The sequence below is a fragment of the Anguilla rostrata genome, chromosome 1 (genome assembly GCF_018555375.3).
Source record: "Anguilla rostrata isolate EN2019 chromosome 1, ASM1855537v3, whole genome shotgun sequence".
Taxonomy (NCBI): Eukaryota; Metazoa; Chordata; class Actinopteri; order Anguilliformes; family Anguillidae; genus Anguilla; species Anguilla rostrata.
In genome coordinates, this window is record NC_057933.1 from 79,556,465 (window position 1) to 79,570,680 (window position 14,216).

Genomic DNA, 14,216 nt, shown 5'->3' on the forward strand with positions numbered 1-14,216 from the left:
GAACCTGAGGGTTTTAAGTTTAAATGCAATGTGAGACACAGCCATTCTAATATTTCACCAGGATTTTTGCCTCAGCTGATGTGGCCAAAGAGCTTCAACAATAACCTTTCAAGGTGTGATGTCACAAATATGTGATAAGGATGTTCTTAGCTGAACATTCTAATGCTGATGTAACAACCACTACTAGTAACTGAAGACACTGGTGTTCTAGAACACTGTATATTGAAAAAACATTCCAAAAACATATTCTGCAAAAGGTTGAGTGTGTAGTCATCTGCTTGTAAAAGCGTGAATATGTAAAAGGGAAAAAGGCAGTGCTCTCCTCTGCATAAAAGACAAGACCAGCGTTCACGTGTGTTATTCACTTTTTTTGTATTGTTTATACAGCATTTACAAATTCTTGAATAACAACAATCCCCGGTAGGAAAGCCAGAGGAACCCGGGCGACAGACTTGATCAAACAGAAATGAGTTCAGCTGGTCCGTGAACAACCTGACTTACAGACGGGAGTCAACTGGGGCTCCCTTAGCCTGTTAGAAAATGCAACGACAACAACAGAAAAAGAAAACCCCAAAAACAAAACAAAAAAAAAGCACGGAGGCAAGACCTCTCTGGTATGCACCACCCAAAAAAAAAAAAAACGAAAAAAGGTTGCCAGGGAAACTGCCGCTGCAACCCTGGAGCCAATGATGTGCGTGGGGCAAAGCGGGCGGGCGGCAGTTTCTGGAGGAGACGGAATGGCGACCTGGACAACAACAGGACACTTTCACAGGAGCTATGGCTAAGGCTGGAGGACAAACCCACACCACGGGTATATCCCAGCGGCCTTTGCAGACGCAGCCAAACTAAAACATCTTCATCATCATCATCATCAACGTCATCATCATCATCATAGTCATCCTCAATTGCGTCTGCTACGTGAGGAACATCAGGACTCTTTCCCTTAAAGAGGTTCACCAATAAACGAAAAGCCAAACTGAACTCCTGAGAAAACTCATCTACACAAAAAAACGAAAGGAGCCTGGCCTTCAGGAAGGAATACAAAGCAAACTGTCTTCAATTGTTCAAAGCTGAATATACAAACCAGTTTTTTTTTCTTTCTTCAAAATATATTCAGAGTCAAAAGTTACAAAGAATTGTTTTAATTGTACATATTTGTCACAATTCTGCCAGCAAAAAAAAAAAAAGAAAAAGAAAGATTTTTTTTACTCTTAATTTTTTACTTCTGGAAATGTACATAAGGCCTCCGGTAAAATGTACATCACTTTTTATAGTGTAACAACCTCATATGTTCAGATGTATAATTGACAATATCTTACAATCTTTCACTTACAAGTTAGTAGATGTTCCAAAATACAGCGCTCTTCAGTACAAAACGGAAGGTCTTCTGGTGTCGCGTGGAAACGTTTGCCGGTAACCGACCGGACCCCCCTTCCATGCAGTGTACTGAACGGCACCGACTGTAAAGTTTCTCGAAAAAGGTCAATATTAACAGAATATTTAACAGACAGAAGTATAAACAAAAGGCTACTTGTTTCAAACAAAGGATAAAAAGAATGCCATTTCAGATAGTGAAGCCATATAAAGATTTTTAAAAATCACTCTTGATTCAAAGAAATATACAAGTATACCCTATATGCAAGTGGGCAGTGTGAGGGGGTAGGGGTGGGGGTGATGCATATACACTAAAATTCAAATTTTTGCTTTTTTTTTTTTCCTCAAAAGGGTAAAAGACATTACATTTACAGCATTAAGGTTTACAAATGTACAACTGTACAGACCATGTCAGCGTCACTACCAAAAGTTAACAAGGCTCAAAATAAACAACGAAACGAAGATTCTTCTTTTCCCCCAAAAAATAAAATAATAAACTGTAAACTTACATCTAATGTAATAACTACACGTACACTACATATTTATATGAAGCAAAAAAAAAAAAAACGATGGCTATTTGTATAATCATGCAAGCTTTAGAAAAGAGGTGTCGGGTGGAGCACCCGGAGTAACCTCCGCTCCACCGACACATACGCCGCAAATATACCAAAGCGAAAAAACGACGCAAAAATAACCCTCTCCCCCCCCCACCCCGTCAGCTGTGACGGTTCCCAATTGTGTTGTGGCGGCGAAACTGCCCGCCCCCTAATCCAAGAAACGCCCCCTTTTTTTTTTAAAAAGCCCCGCCCTCTACTCCAAGGACCGCCCTTGTCTAGCCCACCTTCTGCCAAAACCAAACAAATATTTATGTACAAAGCTGCTATACACCACAGAACGGTTTCCTTTAAAAAAAAAAAAAAAAATTATATATATATATATTTATAATTTATATTTATATATAGGGCAGTGTTCATCTCAAAAGAATTGCGGGACTTTTCACAAACTGGAGATGAAGGTTTAAAATCATCATTGCTCTTGTTGACATAGTGTCACGGAACACAACACAAAAAAAAAGTATTATTTTTTTTTGCCCTTTTGTGATGAAAAAAAGAATAAAAAAAGTGACATTAAATCTACCAAAATACAACTGAAACCAACATGCTGTGTCTGAGTGTATCTGGGGCCCGTTTAAAGAGCTGTACGGAGAGGGAAAGTCAGGTGCAGGCACGTGTGGGTCTAATGTGCCAAAACTGCACGCTCCACAGGGGAGACGCACGCTGGAGCCTTATTTCGACCAATCACGCGCTCCCGATCTCATCCCACGCGGGCTATTGGGGTCAGGGCCGTAACTGAAGCTCATTGGTCACGCGCGTGGGGGCGTGTCCGGTCCCGCTGTACGGGCGAGCAGAGCGCCATCGCGGGACGGGCCGCGTGCCCGCGGGACCCCGTACCTGACTTTACCCCCTCCGCACGGCCGCGAAACGGAGCTCCCTCTGGTACAGGAGCACGGAAACCCCCCCAAAGGGAAAACGAAAAAACACAACAACGTGAGGGATTGCTCGGTTGTGCTGAGTTGCCAGAATCATCATCATCATCATCATCATCAACTCACATGCTGGTGCAGCTGTAAGAACAGTAAACTTTTTTTTTTCCTTTTAAAAACTACTGATTTTTGTTTGTTTCGTTTTTTCTTTTTTACACAGTGAATTTACAAGGTAAAAATTTACAAAATATATGACAACCAGTTTTTGATACAATTAACATCATGTACATGCGTTCTGTGCTTGGCCCAGCTTGGTGATGGAACGGCTCCACAAGGGGGCACTGGTGAGGTGGGGGGGGGGGGGCGGGGGGCGGGGGGGGGTCTTCAGTATGGGGTCAGGGGTCATGATCACAGCGTTACTCTTAGGTTAAGTAGATTTTTTTTTTTTTTTTTTTTTGGTAATTCCCTTTGAGGAGGGTGTCCCGCCGTTGGGGTAAAGGGGGGCGGGGGGTCGTTTGGGAGGGAGGGGCGGTGCGTCTCCTACATCAGGCCGTTGGTCGGGCCCCCGATGGGCCCCAGGTCCGAGCTGTTCTTCATGTAGTACTTCTCCAGCTTGGCCAGGATGTGCTTCCCGTAGGTGTACTTCCGCAAGGTGGCGATGTGGGGCCGGATCTGGGGGGGCGGGGGGGGGCAGTGTGTGTGCAGGGAGGGGAGGGAGAGAGAGAGAGGGGAGGAAGGCTTGATACTATATAAACTGTAAATATATATTTTATTTTAATTTAAAAAAAATGAATTTATAAGCCCTTCAAAGCTTTGTCAGCAGGGTGTAAACCATGCAGGTTCTGTCCTCCGCTCCACAAAATGTGTATTCTGCGAATCTGCACAGCTCAAACAGTGTGCGACTGTGCGTGTGTGTGTGTGTGTGTGTGCTCCGACTGGTCCCACAAGCAGTATCACGCTAAATCACTTTTTAATACTTAGCCTTTACGTGCAAAATGATTGATTGATGATTTAATAAACTTTCAATTATTCAGATTAATCTCAGGGTGCAGGGTAAACCTTTGGGTTTGGGTCAGGGTCATAGGCCATACTCAAAAGACTATGCTAAAAGCAAGCTACATGCTACATGCTAAAGGCTACATGCTACAGGCTACAGACAGCCCCAGTTAGGGAGGGAGGGAGAGAGAGAGAGAGAGAGAGAGAGAGACAGAGAGCGAAAGAGAGAGCGAGACAGAGCGAGAGAGAGAGAGAGCGCGAAAGAGAGAGAGATCGAAAGAGAGAGAGCGAGAGAGCGAGAGGGAGCCGAGGCCTGGCCCCGCCCACCTTGTGCATGATGATCTTGCGCTGGGCGGGCTCGGCCATGTCGATCATCTTCTGCACCACGTAGTTGGCGTACTGGTCCTTCATCATGGTGTAGAGGGCGCTGTGGGGCCCGTCGTTCTGGCAGCACACCTCGTCGATCAGGAGGGCGCGCTCCGCGCGGGACGAGTGCGTCACGCACTTCTCCACCACGTTGCTGCGGAGGAAGCCGGACGCGGGTTACGCTGCGAGCGCCGCCATTGGCCGGTCGCGAGGGGGGGGGCGGGCGGGGCCTATCGGGGCTCAGGTGCTTCGCTTTTCACCCAGTTAAAAAAAAAAAACAGAAAGAAAAAGCCTGCTCCTCTAAGGGGAAGCGGGTCAGGCGAGGTGAGCTGGCTCCCGTCCCGCAGATTAAACCAGCGCAGAACGACACCGTAAAACACGAACGCGGGCGCGTCACCAGACACACAGTCACCGTACAAATTACAGGCCGCCAAAATGCCTTCCAGCAAATCGCTCCTCTGCAAGTCAAATATCACCCTCCCCGGTCGTCACACCCTCCGAGAATCGCAAAGGTCTCTCCTCCAAAAACAGACCGACCAAAACCACAGACTTTGAAAAGGTAATGCTAAACAAACACGCTGCATGAAGGTGAGATTGACAGGTAAAGGTAACTGTAAACAAATCTACGAGGGTGAGACTAAAACCTTGCCTTCATGTCAAACAAAAAGAGCACAGTCTCTGTCCCCTGCTTTTTATTTACCCACCTAAACACAACACTACAAGTCCTGCTACGCATAATTCGGGGGAAACTGCGTCCATTTCAGCTGCTGTGCTGAGATCAGGTAACCTAGTAAAATGGGAGGAAGTACAGGTGGGGAAGCGTACCTGAGTGGTGCAAACTAAGGACAGGTGACAGGTGTGATCTAAATGGGGAAGTTAAAAAGGAGGCTTCCAATCTCCCGAAGATGTAGGAACACAAGAGACTTAGTGCTGAACTGCGAAAATGGAGCCATCCGATTGGCTGAGGTAAGGGAGATACCACCCACAGTCTGCTCAGGCTGAAGACAGCCCAACACCCAGCAGGGTCACATGACTTAAAAATAAACGCTTGGGGGCGATTGGCAGGAAACCTGGTTTATTGTGAGACCTGGTCCTGCACTGACCCCGGATCAGTCTAAAACCGGACACAGGAAGCTATGGGAAGATGCTGTGGGAGTGGAGGAGAAACTACAGAGTGACACTCTACAGGATGACAGGAAAACAAGAGATCTGCAGGAGGGGGCGGATTAACCCAGGACTGGACTAAGGAGACTGGAGATTAACCCAGGACTGGACTAAGGAAACTGGAGATTAACCCAGGCCTGGACTAAGAAGACTGGAGATTAACCCAGGACTGGACTAAGGAAACTGGAGATTAACCCAGGCCTGGACTAAGGAAACTGGAGATTAACCCAGGCCTGGACTAAGGAAACTGGAGATTAACCCAGGACTGGACTAAGAAGACTGGAGATTAACCCAGGACTGGACTAAGAAGACTGGAGATTAACCCAGGACTGGACTAAGGAAACTGGAGATTAACCCAGGACTGGACTAAGAAGACTGGAGATTAACCCAGGACTGGACTAAGAAGACTGGAGATTAACCCAGGACTGGACTAAGAAGACTGGAGATTAACCCAGGACTGGACTAAAGAGACAGGAGATTAACCCAGGACTGGACTAAGAAGACTGGAGATTAACCCAGGCCTGGACTAAGGAAACTGGAGATTAACCCAGGACTGGACTAAGGAAACTGGAGATTAACCCAGGACTGGACTAAGAAGACTGGAGATTAACCCAGGCCTGGACTAAGGAAACTGGAGATTAACCCAGGACTGGACTAAGAAGACTGGAGATTAACCCAGGCCTGGACTAAGGAAACTGGAGATTAACCCAGGACTGGACTAAGAAGACTGGAGATTAACCCAGGACTGGACTAAGGAAACTGGAGATTAACCCAGGACTGGACTAAAGAGACTAGAAATTAACCCAGGACTGGACCAAGTAAATCGCAGATTAACCCAGGACTGGACCGAGGAGAATGGAAATTAACCCACGACTGTACTAAGGAAATTGCGTATTAACTAAGGACTGGACAAACAAAACATGCATAAGATGGCTGTGATGTAACTTCACTCCCAGACAAACAGAGAGGAGAGCCAATCACAAAGTAAGTTAGCATGACACAACCAAACAATTCTGCTGGTGACTGGTAGATCACTTTCAGACCACTTCCTAGTCATTTTAATAGGCACCTCAGGAGTATAACCAGAAACAATCCACCAATGACCATCAAGCGTTGTTCCACTGACTGGTTACCAACATGCTCCATGATTGGTGGAGCTTCTCTCTGGCCACGGTACTACCCCTGGCTAGAAAGATGAAAGTGCAGTTTAACACAGAGTTTAAAAAAACTAATAATAATTTTTACCTGGCGAACTTGTGCTGGCTCAAGGCCAGGACCTTCCCCCGGATCTCGGCCACGATCTTGCTCTTGTCCTCCGAGCGGCCGTGCTCCAGAACGTGCTGGATCACGTAGTTACCGTACTGATCCTGTCGGGGGGGCGAGGAGCGAAACAAACAAAGCATGCGGCATCTCTTCGTTTTTTTTTTAATTTTTAAAATTTAAAACAAACAAAGAAAAACAAAAACTGGAGAAAAACCCACACACTCTCACAAACATTCAACAAGTAATAAAAATGCATCAAAATAATTTTGTCCCCATAAAAAAATATATGCATGCAGAGGGTGGATCACATCAACTTGAGATTCGTTTCCTTTCCCACCACAAACATTTGGGCTCATTGGACCGTGACCTTGCTGAAAAGAATCCACTCATTTAACCCAGCTCGGAAACCTGCTTCTCTGTGCCCCCCCCCAAAAAAAATCTGGACGTGGCTCAGTCTGTTCTGGTGCACGTTGCACTTCCGATAACTGACATCACAGAAGCAGGATATCTGCTCAGTAAAGTATAATACTGCTACATGACAGAGACTCAGGGTTACTTCCTTTGGTTGGCTGTAGCTGGACTGGACTTTTACCACAGGACTAACTAGCTGTAATGTCAGTTACTCTAGTCCTGGCAGTGACTGATGTTCCCTTAATGCTCTCCTTGTTGTCATACCCACAGCCTGAATGTTCATCTCCACGTCCAATACGCGATGGATGAGTCCTGGCATCAGTTTCCTGTTTCTACCTCACAGCATCCACGCCAAATTCATCTCGTCGATATTCCGTACGTAACTATTCAATCAACACCGCCGTTATGCGAACTAAAACATTACCAGCCCCCTCGGTCAAAACGCACATCTGTACGCTAGTTCGTTTAAAAAATAATTTTTTTTTTTAAAAAGCCGTTATTTTACTAATGCTGTGAGGCATTCTGAATGGATGGTATGAAATTGTGAACGGGGGGAGAGACTCAATGCTCAAGGCTGAACACCTCAGAATGAGCCACAAGGGGGCGCCAGCACAAGACAAAAGCCAGGCGTTCGTGCGAGCAGCAGGGCCAGAGAGCGCGGAAACGGGGGGGAAAATGAGCGGAGGACAGCGGCCTTCTGACACCCAAAGGTTTGTGGTCCGGAACACGGTGAGAGCAAAGAATAATCGTTCGGGAAAATAAAACAGTGGACCCTTTCTCGTATTTTTCAATATTCAAAACTACCATCTAAAGCCTTGCAAGATTTGGAAGAGCATTTTGTTTCTGTTTGCCACAACAACATAGACATAAAAAAAATTAAAAAATTAAAAAACCAAAGTGTCGAGAACGACACTTTCAATTTGGATGGATTTGACATTACGGATGAAGACTTCTAAGAAATGGAAACGGATTCAGATTTATATAGCAATCGTATTATTGCTACTTTTTGTAATATATTTTTTAAGTAAATAGCCAAAAAGACCCAAGGATTTCATCACTTTTGGACACACTGCCACAAAAAAGTCCTACAAAAACGATAATCGGGAAAAATAAATCTAATCTATAAATTTCGACTATTAATCTCCTGCACTCACAGGTGCAGTAACAATGTTAAAACCTTTCAAAACGGGTTGCACGCCAATCGAATTATAATGACCCTGTCTTGTCAGTAGACTTTCATCAGTACGGCACGTCCGATGGACAGAGAGAAAGCTACAGGAAGGGACAGTAGGCCAGGGCCTGTGGATTTAGGGCCTTTGGGTTTCGGGTCTGTGGATTTTGGGCCTTTGGGTTTCGGGTCTGTGGATTTAGGGCCTTTGGGTTTAGGGCCTGGGGGCTTAGGGCCTGCAGAGGCTATGTTGTTGTTTCAGACGGCGCAATGCTCTTGACTGGGTTTTCTATGCATCAAGCACTGAGAGCAGATTGATCAAGAGGAAGGAGGCGGAGCCATGGGAGGAGACATCCGCGTAAGAGGCGGGGTTAGGGGCGGGGGCGGGGTCAGGGTCGGGTGGGGGTTGGGGTGGGGGGTAGGTTGTGGGGGCGGGTTCTGACCTTGAAGAGCGCGTCGCTTGACACTGTATAAAATGTTTTGGATGTCATCTCCAATGAAACTCCTTGATATTTCTAGATGGAATAAGGGGGGGTTGTTTTCATAGCAACAGTTACTCCATTCGGTCAAGTTACTTCGCAGCGAGCATGGATATACTTTATCAATTCCATATGGGGAATATATTTCAAATTGACTAGCAATAACAGAGAACAGACAAAAAAAAAAGAAAATAAAAAATGAACAAACATGCAGACATGCAATTATGCTACAGATGTACAGGGCACAATTCGCTCTAGTAGACATTCAGTGCTATACTAGTTTTACAGTGACTATCGTACTTAAAAAAAAAAAAAAAAAAAAACTTACGCTATTTGGGCATGCATTACAAATAAAATTACCAAAGATTTCATCTATCAAACAGAAGGAGCATCTCTAGCATTGAACATTAAGTATGCATTAAAGCATGCGTCAAACGTGCAAAAATATCAAATACAAAACAACGGTCTATCAGTGGAGTGAAGCACGCTTTGCGCAGTGTGATGGGGGGGAAATGAATTGGATGGATTGTGAATTTCTTTTCTCAGACAGCGTGTTGAGTAAGTAAGTGTTCAGGCAAACGGGCCCTTCCCCAACGTCAGTTCCAGGAACCCTACAGAGCCCAAGGGCGTGTTTTTGCATGACCAGGAGACTGTTCATGGACTCTAAAATACCACTCATCAGTATAACTTACATCTGATGATCAACAGGGTCTTATGACCAGTTTTATACTATAAAATTTTCTGGAACTGTACATTATTTGAGCTATGAAACTACATTCCTTTCCAGGTATTCTTTTTTCTTTTAAAATATGTTTTAATGATGTTGTGCCTGGTTAAATGCTGAACTGCACTGCAGCACCCTTATTAATAAAAGGGGTCTGATAGCCATGTTGCGGATGTGATTAGTTCACTAGGGGGTGCCCTGGATGTGCCCTGGATGTGCTAGGGGTGCCCTGGATGAGCTAGGGGTGCCCTGGATGTGCCCTGGATGTGGTAGGGGTGCCCTGGATGTGCCCTGGATGTGGTAGGGGTGCCCTGGGTATGCCCTGGATCCACCCGGTCCCCTGCGGCGCTCTCTGGGCCTGAGGTTGGGGTGCCGCGGCTAGGCTAGGCTAGGCCGGCAGTGCAGCCGGGGGCTGGAGTGGAGGCTCCTACCTGCACGAGCTGCTCGGTGTGCTGGTGCAGCTCCTCCAGGATGGGCAGGGTCTGCTCCTGGGTGCAGTGCTCCAGAATGCGCTGGATCACCCTGCAGCCGTACGGGTGGGTGGACAGCACAAACACCTGACGGGGGGGGGGGGGCGTTACCCGGGCATCAAACCAATTCACATCCTGGTATGCACTGCGTGTTCAGTGAGGAGGTATGCAGTGGGTGTTCAGTAAGGCGGTACCGAGTGTGTGTTCAGTAAGGCGGTACCCAGCGTGTGTTCAGCAAGGCGGTACCCAGCGTGTGTTCAGTATGGCAGTACCCAGCGTGTGTTCAGTATGGCAGTACCCAGCGTGTGTTCAGTAAGGCAGTACCCAGCGTGTGTTCAGTAAGGCGGTACCCAGCGTGTCTCAGCAAGGGGTACCAGCGGTCGTGTCGGTATGGCAGTACCCAGCGTGGTTCAGTATGCAGTACCAGCGTGTGTCAGAAGACGGTACCTACGGGGTGTCAGTAAGGGTAGCCAGTACCGTGTGTCAGAATACGGCGGTACCCAGCGTGTGTTCAGCAAGGCAGTACGCAGCGTGTTCAGTAAGGCGGTACCCAGCGTGTTCAGTATGGCAGTACCCAGCGTGTGTTCAGTAAGGCGGTACTGTGTGTGTTCAGTAAGGCGGTACCCAGCGTGTGTTCAGTAAGGCGGTACCCAGCGTGTTCAGTACGGCAGTACCCAGCGTGTGTTCAGTAAGGCGGTACCCAGCGTGTGTTCAGAAAGGCGGTACTGAGCGTGTGTTCAGTAAGGCAGTACCCAGCGTGTGTTCAGTATGGCAGTACCCAGCGTGTGTTCAGTAAGGCGGTACGCAGCGTGTTCAGGACGGCAGTACCCAGCGTGTGTTCAGTAGCACTCACCTGGCCCTTGAAGGCGTCGATGATGAACTGCAGGGCCTGTGGCTGAACACACTCGATGCACTTCTGCACCACGTGGTTCCCATTCTGGTCCTTCACACACTTCAGAACATGGCCGTCCAGCTCCCTCACCATGTCACTCTGAGCGGGACAGCAACGCGTCATTCATCCATTCACCTGCTCAGTCATTCATCCACTCATTCATTCATTCGCACCATCATTCACTTATTCGTCTGTTCCCTGTTCCATTCATTCATTCATCCATCGATCCGTTTCTTCATCCATTCATTTGTTCATTCATTCATCCTCTCTACAGTCACACACACACAGAGGGGCCAGGTGTAGGGCAGCACTTCCTGAAGGTCTTCTGAAGGTCAGAGGGTCTGAAGACGCAGGGCTCCAGGACAGCTCCACTCCACACAGCCCAGAGCGGCTCAGCAACGGCAGCGAGGGAAGGATTCGAACTGACACTCACCTGCTGGTCGGAGGAGATGGACTCCAGCGCCTTCTGGATCACGCGGCAGCCGTACATCTGCAGGGCCAGGGGCAGCACGTGGCCCCGGATACGCGTGGCCAGGGCCAGCTTCTGATCCATACTGCCGAACTGCGGCCAGACACAGGAGATATGAGCGCCCACACACACCTACCCACACGCACACACCCACCCGCACACAGACAGCTTCTGATCCATACTGCCGAACTGCGGCCAGACACAGGAGACATGAGCGCCCACACACACGTACATGTACACACACACACACCCGCCCGCACGCACGCACAGACTCACACACACAGGCACACACGCACGCGCGCGCGCACACACACACACGCACACACCCACCCACCCGCACGCACAGACAGACACATGCACACACACACACACACACAAACACACACACACCGCTGCGCGTCAGCCAGCCGTAAGGGTGTTCTGCTGCAGTAAATGATGGGCCTGGCTGGAATCCTGCAACCCCTCAATTTCAGGACTAAAAATAAACTGCGAGTCCCAGGCGGGCGACCTTGGCCAGCCCGTCGGCATGACGACTCAAAAGTTCAGCTTGTGGACGCGAAACCCGCATTTATAACCACGTATGACTAACTCATCCAGATACATGATGCACGATAAATCCCATTTAGCACACAACCCCTTCAGATGTAAAAAATATTCAGAAAATACAGTCCAATCAAAGCTAAGGATAAAGGAACAGTCTAACTTTTTTAGGAAATTCACTTATTGTCCTACCTATAGTTAGACAATAAGACCGATGAAAATCTGATTCCAGTGCGTCCAGCACAAATATATTAGTCACTACGTACGAGCTGCATGCTAACTGTGCTACCGCTATGAATGGCTACTAAGATGCGAGCAGCATCAGCTCTGTGAAGCGACGGAGCTACACCAATCAGAGCGAAGGAACACCGCGCAGAGTTGAGGGATTGTCGGATGACTGTACACAGACTGGAGCCGCACGCGCTCAGTTCGGGCGGGCGTGGTCTCACCTCAAAGAACTTCTGGATGACGTAGTTTCCGAACACGTCGGTCATGAGCTGGTAGGCGGCCTGCAGGATCTCGCTGAACACCATCTGCCGCTCGGCGGGCGTGGCCCGCTCCAGCTTCTGCTGGATGAACCTGCGGGACGGAAACCACGGCGACCGTGAGCCACCCGGGCAGCAGAGGCCGTGCTCAGCAAGGGCTTCCCCGAAAACTCACAGTGGGACAAAATCACACTGACCCAGCCACACACATGCACACACTGACCCAACACACTGACCCAGCCACACACACACTGACCCAATACACTGACCTAGCCACACACACACTGCCCCAATACACTGACCTACCCACACACATGCACACACTGACCCAACCACACAAAAACACTGACCCAGCCACACACACACTGACCCAACACACTGACCCAGCCACACACACACTGACCCAATACACTGACCTAGCCACACGCACACTGACCGAATACACTGACCTAGCCACACGCACGCGCACACGCGCGCGCACACACACGCACACCTGGAGCCGTGCTGGTCCTGGGAGAACTCCACGATGTGGCCCAGCCCCCCACACACACACACACACACACACGCTGACCCAGCCCCACACACACACACACACACACACACACACCTGGAGCCATGCTGGTCCTGGAGAACTCCACGATGTGGCCCAGCCTCACACACACACACACACACACACACACACACCTGAGCCGTGCTGGTCCTGGAGAACTCCACGATGTGGCCCAGCCCCACACACACACACACACACACACACACGCGCACACACGCGCAAACACACACACACACACACGCACACGCACCTGGAGCCGTGCTGGTCCTGGGAGAACTCCACGATGTGGCCCAGCCGCACACACACACACACACACTGACCCAGCCCACACACACACACACACACACACACACACACGCACACGCACACGCACCTGGAGCCGTGCTGGTCCTGGGAGAACTCCACGATGTGGCCCAGCCCCACACACACACAGCACACGCACACGCACACGCACACGCACACGCACACGCACACGCACACGCACACGCACCTGGAGCCGTGCTGGTCCTGGGAGAACTCCACGATGTGGCCCAGCCCCACACACACACACACACACACACACACACACACACACACACACACACACACACGCACACGCACCTGGAGCCGTGCTGGTCCTGGGAGAACTCCACGATGTGGCCCAGCCCCCCCCACACACACACACACACACACACACACGCACCTGGAGCCGTGCTGGTCCTGGGAGAACTCCACGATGTGGCCCAGCCCCCCCACACACACACACACACACACACACGCACCTGGAGCCGTGCTGGTCCTGGGAGAACTCCACGATGTGGCCCAGCCCCACACACACCCACACACACACACACACACACACACACACACACACACACACACACACACGCACCTGGAGCCGTGCTGGTCCTGGGAGAACTCCACGATGTGGCCCCCTCACACACACACCCACGCCAGCGCGCACTGGAGCCGTGCTGGTCCTGGGAGAACTCCACGATGTGGCCCAGCAGGTCGCGCAGCTGCAGGTTGGGGAAGCGGTTGTTGCGGAAGTCCTCCAGCAGGCGGCTGCGGCCGGAGGGCATGATGTCGGAGCGGCTGTAGCGCAGGCGCGACGGCGGGAACAGCTGGCTGCTGCTGGAGCTGAACAGGCTGGAGCCGCCGCCCGCGCTCCGGTACTTGGCCTCCGCGCCCGGCGCCGCCGAGATGTAGCGCCCGCTGCCGTTGGTCAGGCCGCCTGCCGTCGCCGCGGAGACGCGCGCAGAGGGGAGCACGGGGACGGGGGGCGAGCAGGGAGGAGGGCGGAGGAGTGAAGAGGGGAAGAGAGGAGATGGGAAGAGGAAAAAAGTATACATCATATAAATGCCAATATTATTTTTTGTTTTTTATCTATAGTCAGGTTTTTA

General features: G+C 49.6%; 1 protein-coding gene and 1 long non-coding RNA gene across 2 annotated transcripts in view; one reads left to right on the forward strand and one right to left on the reverse strand.

Annotated features, from left to right (window-relative positions):
- Nucleotides 1–347: 347 nt before the first annotated feature.
- Nucleotides 348–14,216, reverse strand: part of pum2 (pumilio RNA-binding family member 2) — a 43,456-nt gene continuing 29,587 nt past the window's right edge. The window contains exons 15-23 of the mRNA XM_064303365.1: nucleotides 13,777–14,047; nucleotides 12,249–12,378; nucleotides 11,224–11,352; nucleotides 10,752–10,889; nucleotides 9,860–9,985; nucleotides 8,669–8,740; nucleotides 6,629–6,750; nucleotides 4,181–4,373; nucleotides 348–3,529 (exon numbers count right to left, since the gene is read on the reverse strand). Of these exons, the coding sequence (XP_064159435.1) occupies nucleotides 3,398–3,529; nucleotides 4,181–4,373; nucleotides 6,629–6,750; nucleotides 8,669–8,740; nucleotides 9,860–9,985; nucleotides 10,752–10,889; nucleotides 11,224–11,352; nucleotides 12,249–12,378; nucleotides 13,777–14,047 (1,313 nt within the window). The 3' untranslated portion in view covers nucleotides 348–3,397. The remainder of the gene's footprint in view (nucleotides 3,530–4,180; nucleotides 4,374–6,628; nucleotides 6,751–8,668; nucleotides 8,741–9,859; nucleotides 9,986–10,751; nucleotides 10,890–11,223; nucleotides 11,353–12,248; nucleotides 12,379–13,776; nucleotides 14,048–14,216) is intronic.
- On the forward strand, nucleotides 7,242–7,537 carry LOC135236877 (uncharacterized). Its single transcript, XR_010324686.1, has 2 exons — nucleotides 7,242–7,334; nucleotides 7,380–7,537. It is a non-coding gene; the product is annotated as an uncharacterized LOC135236877 (long non-coding RNA).